This window comes from Anopheles gambiae, chromosome 2 (genome assembly GCF_943734735.2).
Source record: "Anopheles gambiae chromosome 2, idAnoGambNW_F1_1, whole genome shotgun sequence".
In the NCBI taxonomy this organism is placed as follows: Eukaryota; Metazoa; Arthropoda; class Insecta; order Diptera; family Culicidae; genus Anopheles; species Anopheles gambiae.
This window is the reverse complement of record NC_064601.1, coordinates 54434320-54447333: the sequence shown is the minus strand read 5'-3', so window position 1 is coordinate 54447333 and position 13014 is coordinate 54434320. Positions and strand designations below refer to the sequence as shown.

At 41.8% G+C, this 13014-nt stretch overlaps 1 protein-coding gene and 1 long non-coding RNA gene across 6 annotated transcripts in view; one reads left to right on the top strand and one right to left on the bottom strand.

The window, feature by feature from the left end:
• The window catches only part of LOC1274587 (protein kinase shaggy), a 37452-nt gene that overhangs the window by 19343 nt on the left and 5095 nt on the right, over window positions 1-13014 (top strand). For 2 of the 5 annotated variants that reach the window (XM_061642728.1, XM_061642726.1), the window contains exons 1-6: window positions 1548-2727; window positions 7969-8159; window positions 9816-9899; window positions 10981-11034; window positions 12514-12624; window positions 12761-12998. In XM_061642728.1, coding sequence (XP_061498712.1) covers window positions 1548-2727; window positions 7969-8159; window positions 9816-9899; window positions 10981-11034; window positions 12514-12624; window positions 12761-12998 — 1858 coding nt within the window. Of the gene's footprint in view, window positions 1-1547; window positions 2728-7968; window positions 8160-9815; window positions 9900-10980; window positions 11035-12513; window positions 12625-12760; window positions 12999-13014 lie in introns of those variants that run through there. The other 3 variants (XM_061642729.1, XM_061642727.1, XM_061642730.1) reach the window with 2 other exon arrangements.
• On the bottom strand, window positions 1210-2261 carry LOC133391165 (uncharacterized). Its single transcript, XR_009764655.1, has 2 exons — window positions 2120-2261; window positions 1210-1979 (listed from the first exon to the last, which is right to left on the bottom strand). It is a non-coding gene; the product is annotated as an uncharacterized LOC133391165 (long non-coding RNA).

Here is a 13014-nt window from a genome sequence, read left to right as displayed (position 1 = left end):
TTTTACATAAGCAAAATGTATCACCACTTAGGAATGCTCAATTTGCGGATCGGCTTCCTAAGTTCTGGTTATTGATCAAGGTGTACGCCATAACCTTTACCTTGAATTGCGATTTCGCCTTCTTCGTTACTGAAGTTTTCCAGAAAGTTCGTAAGAAATAAGATTATGTAAATGACATTTTTAATTATTACAAGCATTCAATAATAAAATATATTGCATCAACTTACACTGTCTTCCAGGCTTCATAAACAATGACAGCTGTTGAAAAACATCTTGCAAATTTTGAACAATGCTGTTCACATTAGAAACTGTGCCGGAAAACAGTGTATTGTTTTGTGCAATGCTCTACGACACATGATAAGTAACGTCACTACGATACTCAGAAATGGAAAAGGGTTCTGTTTGATATTCAAATATTTGGCTACATTGCTCAAACGAATCCACACACGTATTGATTATACTTCCTCTCGTACATTTGTTGTGATTTTTCTCTTCGTAAACAAACAACGTTCTTTTAATATTGAAGAGCAGTAGCCCTTTGCGAAGAAAACGGCAATAACAGTGTCGACGAAATGCTTGTCTGCTATGCTGCGCAAACAGCCTTCGGGTTGCGCCATTTTAACGACAGGTTCCGCTCATCCAACCTCATATACGTGTCTGGAGCGAGTTGAAAAGATCGCCCTTTGAAGAGAGCCTTTTCAACGATGAGACAACACACCTTGTGCTTCATTCAGCATCAAGCATCCTTCCTCCCTTGCTTGAAGAGTAGGAGAGCGGCGCGATTTTATGGCGCGTAGATTGATTTAAGACGCAATTTCTTGGTTCTCATTTTTTGGCCACTCGTTTTGGACCGGGGGGATGAACGCCACTTTCACGACAGTGGCATGCTTTGGGCGCATGCAGTGTTTGGAGTGCGGCAACTAAGGTGATGTTGTCTGTGGCGGGGCATGGAGCTTGCGCTGCTTTGGGGATTTTTGCGTTGTAATTTTGCCAGGTTAAGGGAGGGGAAAAGTTTTTGGTTTACCGTACTTTCCAAGCTATAGCTGAGACCGGCCTTGTCTCGGAACAAAACAGTCGGTGCAAGAAGTGCAAATGGAGCAGTCAAACGTGCCGACGTTTGCCATTTTTGTTTGCAAGCGTTGCTGGTGGTTTTTGCCCGAGTTTCTTCAACTCTTGAACCTTTGAGGTGGCTCTAGCAGATGGTCAATGTTGTTGTTGAATGAAAATAAATTTATTTATTTAACTATTGTTATATGCACGTTTGTCATAGAGTCGGCCGAGGGAGAGTAATTATTGAAGTAACAAGTAATATCAAGTGTTTCGTTCGTAAACCCAATAAATGAACTCCTAGTTTCCGAGTTTTTTGTACTGATAAGTTTGTTATTCCAACGCGCAGCGCAGAGAATAAGTGTGTTTGCTTGTCTAACCTACATACAGAGCGCTAAGCAAACGGCAAGCTACACCGCGAAAAGCTTCAGAAGAAGAGTGTTCGTTGTGGTTCAAATAATCTTCAAATTGGTGCCATAGTTTGCTATTACGGCGGTAAGATGGCAGCAGTAGCGGCGACCGCGCAAGAAATGACTGACAGTGTAACGAGAGCGGCTGGAACGGCCGGGTCATCAACAGCGATAGTACCAATCATTACGCTCCCGGGAGTGTTCCGACGGCGCATGGAGAACCTGAAACACAACAGTGAGTGTGAGAATGATGAGCAGCGTCACAACCAAACACTACCATCGTTTGCCGACGCCAAGATGGCCGCCTCCGATTCGGGCGTGTTCCTCTCGATGCAGGACATCGATCGGGATCCGCCGGGCAGTGGCACAGGAAGCGTGATAGGCATGACACGTCTGCTGTCGTCCAACGGTGGCAGCAGCTCCGGAGCACGTACAAAGGAACCCACGCCTCGGTTGGACCGCGATCGGTGCACGACACTACTGGCAGGCAGCAGCAGTTCCACGGCCCACGGTGGTGGTGAGCTGCAACGAAAGGTCGTGCAAGAGGAAGACCCCGCCATGGACGGTCACGATAACGATGTAGATAACGATGATGAGGAAGTTGGTATTACGATTCGGCTTGGCAAAAAGAAGCCAGAACTGCGACTGATGAAGGATCGTACCTGCCAGAGTCTGCCCGACGTCAACAGTGCACGACCGAAAGCGCTACCAAAGGTAGTGACCGCCTGTGATAGTACTGACACGGATGGGTTTGGCGAGGCGGACGACGACGACGACGTGGACGACGACGAGCTCAATCAAGCATCCGCTCCGGTGAGACCTTGTGATACGGGTGGCACATCCACGATGGCCCCTATAGTGGAGCAGCCGGTCGGTAGCAGTGGTGAGGAAGAAAATGTGAGTTCTACCACTGCCACCACCGTTGTCGTCCCTCCTCCGAACAATCCGCTAGTGAAGCCAGCCCCCGTACCGGGTACGGGACCGCCAATGGTCGACCCGAACGTGCTACAAGTGTTTGCCATCGATCCCAAACTGATCAACAAGTACGATGGGTTGGAGCAGACGCTCTACTACATCGACGAAAACGGCAGCCCCAAGATCCGTGAAAAGTACGCCTTGCAACGACAGCTGGCCGAAGAAAAGCGGCAACGCAAGCAGCAGAAGAAGCTGGAACGTGCGGCCAAGTTTGGCGGTTCGCTCGACGGGGAACCGCCGGTGCAGTGTTCCTGCTTCAGTTTTAGCCGACTATCCCGCAAGCTCAAGGAGATGTGTAAGTTGCCTTGTTGATGATCTGTGGGGTTTTCATTTAAAGAAGAAAGAACAGCTCGCAAAATTAAGGCGTAACACAAGGGGAAGCACCAAGGGGTAGATTTGCGAGAAGGCGTCCGAGAGGTGGCTAAACGTCCGCAGCGTCCTAACCTTTGCGATAAGAGCGGTCAGGTGTTGCGCGCCACGGGGTTTAGTGATGTCTGTGTTGCTGTTTGTTTTCGTCATCAGGAAGCAATTATTAACTTCATGTCTTATCACACACATGGCTTCTGTTTAGAATAGCACGAGGATTAAACACAAGTAGGTTGGCTTATACGTCTTTTTGCAGCTGAATGTCGCTAAACGTGTGTAAAACAAACAGTACGGATGAACTTCAAAACTCCTTTGCTAATTCGGCACGAGAAGTGCTATGCGCAAATAACGATTCGAGATGCGCTTGAAGCGTTTTAATATCATCTATGATTCTCCAACTTCAAGTGAGTGGCGGTACATGCCTTCAACTTGTCCGTTCGTTACCAGTTCAAAAGAAATAATAACAGTTCTTAAACATTTTATACCGAGTAAACCAATCAATAAGAAAAAGTTTTAATTAGGAATACTATTCAAGTTCTCCGTCGTCAATTGTGTCGTTAAAGAACTTTATATGGCTGTTAAAACACTGACCAGCTTTAGAAAAAGTTATTGAACGTATTGCAGTGACTGTTATTTTTACCAGACCCATAATGTCTACCTTAGTTGCAGTTTGTTTATTGTAAGCGAAGGTTTTTTGAAAGTCAAGCTTCCTCTCCAAACACCGCCCCATTGACGTCAAGCAGTACGCGAGTTGATTAATGTGCAAATAAGTATGTAGGAAGAGACGACATTACGATTGGTCAGAGGTGCGGTGTTCTTGTCCCTTGTTGAGTAGTGATCGCAAATCATGTAAACATCACTAACTTCAATGGTGTGTTCGGTGTGTGGAAATAAACTTTTATGAGTGATATTAAAACGTGTATCGTGAAAAGGCGGGAATTAAAACTCAATCAGTTCCTTATAAGTTAGATTATATGAACATCCACATCTTTCTACAAACTATCGTAAACTTAGTGGTTAAAACAAAGGCAAACTTTCTGCTTTGTTGATATAATGATAAACCTACAAAATTGCTATAAGTTTAACGGTGACCAATGTTTGTCCATTTGATCTTGCATCAAGCCCTTGACTCATCAATTTGCAAGTAAATGCAAATTAAAAATCCCACAGTTGAGGGGGGGATATGTAACCAGTCAGAGCTAGTTATCGACCGACTCGCAATCATTCCGTCATCCATCGGAAAGCTTTATCGGTGTAGCGGCAACACGACAGTCCGTCTAAGTCATGTAACGGCTTTGCGCATGTTAATAATTATCAACCATTTGGCATGTGTCATTTGTTTGTGTGCGTGTGGTACTGGTATCAGTTTTTGTTTGCTAGAACTGTTTACGGAACGAAGTCGTAGGAGAAGCTAGTTTCTAATATTTTTAAACAATGACTAATACATTTCGATGCTCAAATCACACGCTATCAGCAGCCTCTAAACTGTACCAATAAGTAATATTTATAAATCGCACAGATACATAGCTGTAGCCATTGCACGAAACGCTGGGAGCCTTGAAAGTGAGACCATATACCGCTGCAAAACCCGTTCAAACTTTACACGGAAAACGGTCGATTGCAGCCTTTACCATTGAACTCCGACCACACATAAACGGCATAACCGGCATGCAGTGTTCTTCAATGAAACGCACGAGCAACCTATACGTTCGATCTCCTTAGCGCCAGGGTTCAGTTTATGGTGAACCACCGCTACTAAAAGGAAACACACCAGCGCCCACCACGATCGCACACGACCACTCACGATCTAGTTACGTGCTAGCCGCGTGCTGTCTAATTCCGACTTCCGCAACTAGGGGTATGGGGCCCGTTTCCCGTCTTTTCTTATTGGAGGTAATTCCGCTTTGCGCGTAGACTTTTGGTCAAAATTATAACGGAGTACTTCCGGCATTGGGAAAAGGTCGTCCACAAATGGAACACGGGACGCTGTAGTATAACTATGACTAATTACCTATGACTAGATTAAACCTGTTTGTGTTTGTTAATCATCACCGAATAATTGTGATGTTTGTTATTCACTTTCATGTTACTGCGTCATGTTTTGGTACTTTTGCGTAATGGTGTTTGTTTTCCATCTTTGCTCTGGAGTGTATGGAGTGACCAAAATGGTTGCTGTCACGACTATTTTGCGTCGATTAATTCCCCTTCAAGTTGGAAGCTAAGTAAACATCGATGTGCCAGATAGAGATGAAGGCATCATCCTCGAACTGTGGACAGAGCGATGTAAATATGGGACGACTGCACAATCATAGGGTTCAGGGCAAAAGAGGACTGACGAAGAGAAGATAATGAACATTCTAGGTGATAGGAGCTAGCAACAAACATACAAACAGCCTCAGCAATGTTTGAGTGAACGCTCTCGTAGCTTCTGTGTCAAAGAGAGATAAGTCTCGGTGCGTTTCGGCGCTACAATAACACCTGATGCGTTTCCCTTTCGTGAAGCGTGCGTCCAGCTTTAAACATACTTTTGCGGAAGTCGCTCTCTTTGTATTGCGTTGTGATTTTGGCTAAATGAAATGCGTGTCACTGGCTGCCATACGTTTGTTTTCAACTATCCTCCTCACTAAAGCTAACTGGCTTACAGCCGCCAATCTCTACACAAAGCTCCCCGTTAAACGTCTGTAAGTTTTATAGAGCATGCAATGGGAGCACACCATAGTTTGCACTTTCTGTGGCTAAATCACGCGCTACTCGTAGCTTTATCGCGAAAGTCAATCGTGTTACGGTTAGCAACTATTGACCACTGATTTCGCGATGGTGCGCGTGCCCCGCTTTGCTCTATAGAAATGCGGCTTATCTATCATGGTCGAAATAAAACAGTAAATAACGAGAGTCACACAAAAAATTAGCGTCGTTTTTACTGATACAGCATTTATCAATTCGCAGGGAACTTTACATGGTGGAGGCTCGTCATTATCGTATTATCATGACCAGTAGCTTTTCCTCGCTTCCATTGCACTTCTTATCTACGATCGCTAAACCTTACGATGCCGATGGGGGTTGGTAACAAACGTCGATCAACATTTCATGAAAAGCAGCTAACAGAATGTTACTACGATCGATGATTTTTAACAACTATTTAGCAACAGTGCAGGTAGTCTCAGCTATTCTAAATTGTGTATTGAATCATGTCGTTTAAATGATGAAGCAAAAGTTTCTGCTCAATTTCATCACATTAGATGAATTGATCACAAACACTAAATGTGATTGATATAAACAAATATAAGGACATCCCACTACAAGGTCTCAGAGGACGGTCGTATTGTGTTTATGGTAAATTGTCTAACTATTCGGACCCAAGATAACCTGCTGCTATTTGTAGGCTGATAACCTTCAACTGGTATGCTTATTTTGCACTGCAACACGCGCTTCCTCTTGTATGCTATGTATATTAGAACAATTTTAGACCTTTAAACTAATTGTATTTTTTTTATATATACTTCATAGTCGTGTGCCAGTGTGTATCAGGGCTGAACCAGTATTTAAATAAGGATAATATTATTTTACCAAGTTACCAAAAGTCATAGTTAGCTGCAATGATAAATGTTGCTGCTCGTTGCACTGTACCGTTTAGAAATATCACGTTATGAATGCTAGCCATTTTTTAGTGTACTAAATTGTAACATGTGTACAACGAAATAAATTTCGCGAAAATAGGCTAATGTTTTGCATAATTGCAATTCAATTTGCCATAGTGGAGTTGTGCATACGGTCGGTCAGCATGATCGATCTTAATTCGATTGCCCTAGTTCCGGTTGGCAGCTTAGGTGCTGTTTGAAGTTCAACCCCTTTTTTCCCCTACTTATATAGTATTGCGCATTCTGATGGCTCGCGTCTGTATCGATGCAATAGTTTTCAAATCAGTGCAAAACAGTAAGAAAATGTATGTAAACACATCACATAAAATCATTCTCCAAACTCAGGTTTTAAACCTAGAATATTTTAGCTTTTAAATCAATTTAAGGCAACAAGCTTTCAGCCTAGATAGAACCCGAAAAATGGAGACATGGACCCCAACCTGTCGCACGCCACTGCCATTTTTAACCCAAATGAGAACATTCTTTTGCACCCACAAAGCACCGCTGCCTTAACAGTCCAACGCAAACTCGATTGGCATAAATTATACAGAATTTCTCCTACTTACCTCTACGGTTAACGACGGCAACATCGTCAACCTGACCACCGCCCGATGACCTGAATGCGTTTTGCGTCACTCATGTCCAATAAAATATGATTCAATCGATTGGGGACTTTTAAGAAGCTAGCACCAACTAGAAAGAAACCTAATCAATTGTGTTTCAATTAATGGAAGCAAAGTGTGTGCCGGCATGGTTCACGTTTCGCCAATAATGTGTGTGATGGTTGATGGTGTTTAACATTGGGCCATGCAAATAAATAAATCATGGCGTGTGGAACCGGCATCACGGGCCACGGGCAGAGAATTTCTCCATCCTCAAAATGTGACGTATCGTTCATGAAGCTATAGACCACTAAAAATAGAAACAAGTAAAGGTGCTTACAAGATTGTGGTGAAATTATAATTTTACCTTCAAACGCAAACCTCCAACTGATGTGTAGTTCGAGCGATCGATATTTCGTCTCCCTGTAAGAAGGCGTACGCAGTAGTAGACCAACGTTTTTTCCGTCACGGTCACAGGCAGAATCTATGGAAAATGTTGTATGTCAAAGCTCCTGTCAAGATGGTATACAACTAAGACTATCCACCAAAGCTTCTCCATAAGCTTGCAAAGCTACTTTTCCTTTGGGCCAAGGCCAGACAGACGTTAGTTGAACAGTTTGTTTTTTGTTATCAACCTTTTTGTTTGCAACTTCTGCCACTAATTAGGGCGTAAACTAGGAAGAGCTGAAGTAGAAAAGAGTGCAGGCTGCCTTATACAGGACCAATACTGGAACCGGTCGCAAGGGAAAGGCGCTGTGTAAAAACTCTTTCGCCAGTTGGTTTGCGGCTGACTGTCACCGAGCGTTGTAGCATCGTTACAAAGTTCGCGCTCTAGCTGGTTTGATTGCAGCACGCTCACCTTAACACCCCAATCATATTTCTAATCGTATTTGCATCTTCTCTGTTTCTTCCTTCTCACTCTCCGTGCAGGTAAGGACGGTTCCAAAGTGACGACGGTTGTAGCTACACCCGGACAAGGCCCAGATAGACCACAGGAAGTATCATACACAGATACTAAGATAATTGGCAATGGAAGCTTCGGTGTCGTCTTCCAGGCGAAACTCTGTGATACGGGCGAGCTAGTCGCTATCAAGAAGGTGTTACAGGACAAACGATTTAAGGTAAGTGTGTGGCTGAATAAGACGGAAGAAAAGATAGTACACCACCGACGGATGTGACCGCACATGCTTCACTAACATGCATGCAATAGTGTGATAAGCAACGAAGAAGGGCGTTGCTAATATGACTATCATTAGGATGTTATTAGCGGCGATTGCAACAGCGGGGAAAGCGAAATGAATTCAATTATGCTACCTTGGGCCGATTAAACTGCATGACAACACGGCAGCCTGTGGGTTTGTTGAACGCGGTGGTGGCATATGGTACCAATGCAAACTATTTCCAGCCGACTGCTTGTACCTGTGTACGGGATAAAGGATACTATTAAATGGCACAGCCTAGCGAGATATGGGATGCACGATAGGTGTTGTTTTTGTTTCACCAAGTACAAATTTATTTATTTCCGACTCACATTCACAGCGATGTGCGGCAGTGTTAAATTGTTTTGAGATGTTAATTAGGAGTCTCAACAGGATGCCCTCGTTGCATCATTCATTCGCCCAAGCGTGCATTCATTCATGCATTGTAGTTTAGCGGTTACATGTGAATTAACCGCCGCATACACAGAAAAAAATCCTTGATTGTGCATATTTCTATAGGATGCCTTTATAATCGATTAATCAAGGTAGAGGTAGTAACACTCAGCAAACATTTTATTTAGGACAATTTTCTTTGCTCGCAACAACACTTGTACGAACTCAGAACGGGTTGTTTGTGTCCAATACATTTATACCACGTTTTTTCAATGCGTCAACACGCTAAGGAGACAAATAAAGATGACTCATGATACACCTCTCTCCATATAGTGAGCACCACGAAAATAGGCGAAACAAAAACAATATCAACAAAATCCATAAATAACTACCTTTAACCAACGGCCAATATAATGTTGTATGATCAAAAGCACCCAACATAATTCGGATGATCGTCTTCAGTTGATCCAATCGATTGTGGAAACACAGTTCTGTCTGTCTATGTCCATCATCGATGTACCTTCTAATGTATGCCGCTGACGGGTTAGGTAGAATCATTTTAGACGTCATCGGAAGTCTAATTGTTATTCTCACAGTTAGTTCTCCACACCGTCTATCGATTGGAAATAGCTCAAACGAAGATATGTATGTGTGAGTGTAAGAAAATATTGTTAAAAGTTATCGAGTACAATATAAATTCTGACAAGAATTGGGCTTCCAGCGCTAGATAGGTTTGAATTAAATCGGTGGCCATAAAATTGAAAGCTTTCAGGTATTTTATTTGGCTTTTGTCTGTTGTAAACAGAGGCATTGAAGGGTTTGCTATTGAATTATGATGATTGTCATTATTGTTATTGCCATTGAAGGGTTGCTTAAGCAATTGGTCCGTTTTAGCTGAGTCGTGTTCGTTATATTCATCACAAGCGGTACCGTATACAACGCGTGAAAAAATAAGGATTATTGATTAGTGTTACAGAACTTACACGCAAGGCAAAGCAAAGGTTGGTTTCTTTTGCCCTGCTAATCGGCCATCTGTCGTCGACCTGGGCCTGTATTAATTATTCACCAACATAGCTTACCGTTTGTTCTATTATTTTCTAGACAATTCTGCCACCTTACGGAGCAATCCTAGTTAACCACACGTGTGTACTGATGTGTTAATTTGTCTTTCCCTTCCCGTTTCAGAACCGTGAACTACAGATCATGCGACGACTAGAACACTGTAACATCGTTAAGCTAAAATATTTCTTCTACTCGAGTGGCGAAAAGGTATGTATTGAGAGTCCAGTGGCAAGTTCACACAGTGCGGCGGAAATGATCTGTAGCCCTAGGAGAGCGTCGGAGAGTCTAGTTTCTGTGCTAGAGCCGTTAGACTATTTTATTATTTTACTTTCTCACATTTTGGCAAAAACCATTGCTGATCAAAAGCCAAAATCCTGCTAAAGTTGTACTTTTCTGCTTTAAATATATGTACAATTGAAGGTATTTGCGCAAAGTTGAATGTTATTGGATCCATTTCTACGATGAAATACGTTGTGCAAAGTAACATTTCGTCCAAATGAAAATCGGTTCTTCTTACAATGCCAAGAAAAAATTATACGTCATAGCTACCGCTTTACAAAGACTAGCAATTTAGCGCTAGTATAATATGTGACTTCGCATCCCTACGAGGCTAATCAATGTTTGTTTAATATGATTCTCTTCGTTCGTCTCTTCTTCTGCATTATTTAAACCCCCATCTTATAATACATTAGCTAGCTTACAGACTTTTGACTTTTACAGTGTAGCTCTGAGTACAGCTCGACATTTTTTTTTTATTGTTTCGAATAAAATTATTATTATTCAACGGCATTATTCAACAATCGAGGGAGGTCTTTCATAACCTTTTTATTATTTCACCAGCGAATAGATGATTCTGACGGATAATTTAAATTAAAAAACTCTGGCCTATTTGATGGTAATAGTACCATCATACATACTAACATCAGTCAGTCTCGATAACGTATATTCACTATCTCACTATCCTGGTATTGCCTTCTGAATAGCTGTTTTGTTCCTCTTTTTTCTTTCTTTCTCTCATCCGTGCTATTTGCGTAAAATCTTGCTCCGATAGCTTCAAAAAGGATGGCAATTGTTTTCCACTTTCGTATTAATGATATTCTTTTCTCTTTTTTATTTCAACTTGTTCTAACACTAAACAAACAACATTTCATTGAAAATCGTCATTATTCGTTTTAAAAACTAAAATCACCTACTTCCATTTGGATCAAATATCCCTGATTACCATCATATCCCGTTCATGTCCAAATTTCATCCTCCATGCAACATTTTGAATCCACACATTCTACAGCGTGATGATTTTCCCTTGGACATGGGACTATTCGCCGGTGCCTTACAGACGCAGGTAGAGAGACAAATGCGAAAATCGTATGAACGAATGTGAAAAAAACGAATATGCACACCGCTAGCTCCCCTCAGAGACGTGCGAACTGCAATAAAATGCAGCTGATGCGGAGTGCTCGTGCGTGTGGCGCCCCCACTTGTATAATGCTCCCCATGCTCCGTGTGGCAATGATTGGATCGTTGTTGATAAGCAATGCTTACCTTTCCCTTCCTAACATCCGTTGACTGATCAGTATGCTCTCCTGCAACGGAAAACACGGAGATTAGGGCTAGTAAAAAATAGCCCTAATCGAACACCACGCACATATCACACACACATTGTTGATCACTTTCCGCTCATTAGCTCCCATGTGGAATGTACTGATGCTACTTTAAATCAAACACAACCGCCAAGTAAAACCTCTTTCCCGTGTGCTAATGAATTTTATTGTGTGGTTTTGTTATTTTATTAGTTAAATACTCCCTTTCGATACGATCATTTAATTTACCCTGCAACACACGATCATATGTGAGTTTCTATTTTTAAAAGTAAAATCCATTCATGGCGCGCGGTTGCTAGTAAATAAACTTGTTCGTCGATGTTTTATCCCCCATCCTGTAATGACAAAACCTTACTAGGACTTTTGTTTTAAGTTTCAAAATTTGTATGCTTGTTTTTACTTTGAAAACATCCTGCGGGCGTGTGTATGTCCGTTTCGAGTGTGTGAATAATAGCGTGTAAAAATAAATGATTTCATTATATAACCTGTTTTTTACTGTCCAAATATGATGCCTCTGTAAAAGTGCAAATTTATACTTGTCTTGCACTGATCTGAGCCTCGTAACGATTTGAAGCGAACTATCAACATATTGACTCCAATGCTCTTATTGGAGCTAATTTTCAAACGAGAGATTCATGTCAATTTTGTTTTATCGACGTCACGATTCTCTACAGTTGTTTGCACAAATGGATGCCGGTATTCAAGAACGTTAACGTATGGACTTTTTGTACAGCGCACGAACCGGTTGCGTGATACTGCAAAATAGATTCAGGCCGCATGAATTTATACAACCAGTATCAACCGGATCATAAAACACTCAAATTAAGTTTTCAAAAATGTAAATTAAGTGTGCATACCATATGTTGGATACATTGTCAAGTACATACAAAGTACAAAATATTCTGAAGATATAAAACCTGTTTAAAAAACATATATACTACACTACGATACAAACTGAATGTATCAACCCTAATATTGATTAATATATTTTCTTAATGGTTTGAGCAATTTTGGTCACAATTTTGGTTATTTCCTTTCAGCAACACAAACGCTTGCTTTTTTTGGTGATAATAGTGCTGATGTGTAGATTGGTTGATACATTTCAAAAGTGTTTGAAGTTGTGCGCTACTAACAATTAAAAAAAAACAGTATTTTGCTCACAAACAAAGCCGTTCTGTGTACACTAATGATTGTTTTTGCGTCTATTTACCCCCTTACAGAAAGACGAAGTTTATCTGAACTTAGTGCTCGAATATATCCCAGAAACGGTTTATAAAGTCGCCCGTCACTATGCTAAGAACAAGTTAACGATACCTATCAACTATATCCGAGTAAGTAGTGAACCAGAAACTACATCTGTCAGCAGTATGTAGGTTACTGACCTATACGTTTGTTTGTTTTTGTTCTTCTATTTCTCACCTTCATCGCAACTTCGTCACCCGGCGGCGGTCTATTTCTGGCGTGCAGATTTACATGTATCAATTATTCAGAAGTCTTGCTTATATTCACTCGCTTGGTATCTGTCACCGTGACATCAAACCACAGAACCTGCTGCTTAATCCTGAGACGGCAGTGCTAAAGCTGTGCGACTTTGGAAGCGCCAAGCAGCTGCTGGACGGTGAGCCAAACGTGTCGTACATCTGCTCCAGATATTATCGAGCACCGGAGCTGATATTCGGCGCTATCAACTACACCACTAAAATTGGTAAGAAATGGATATG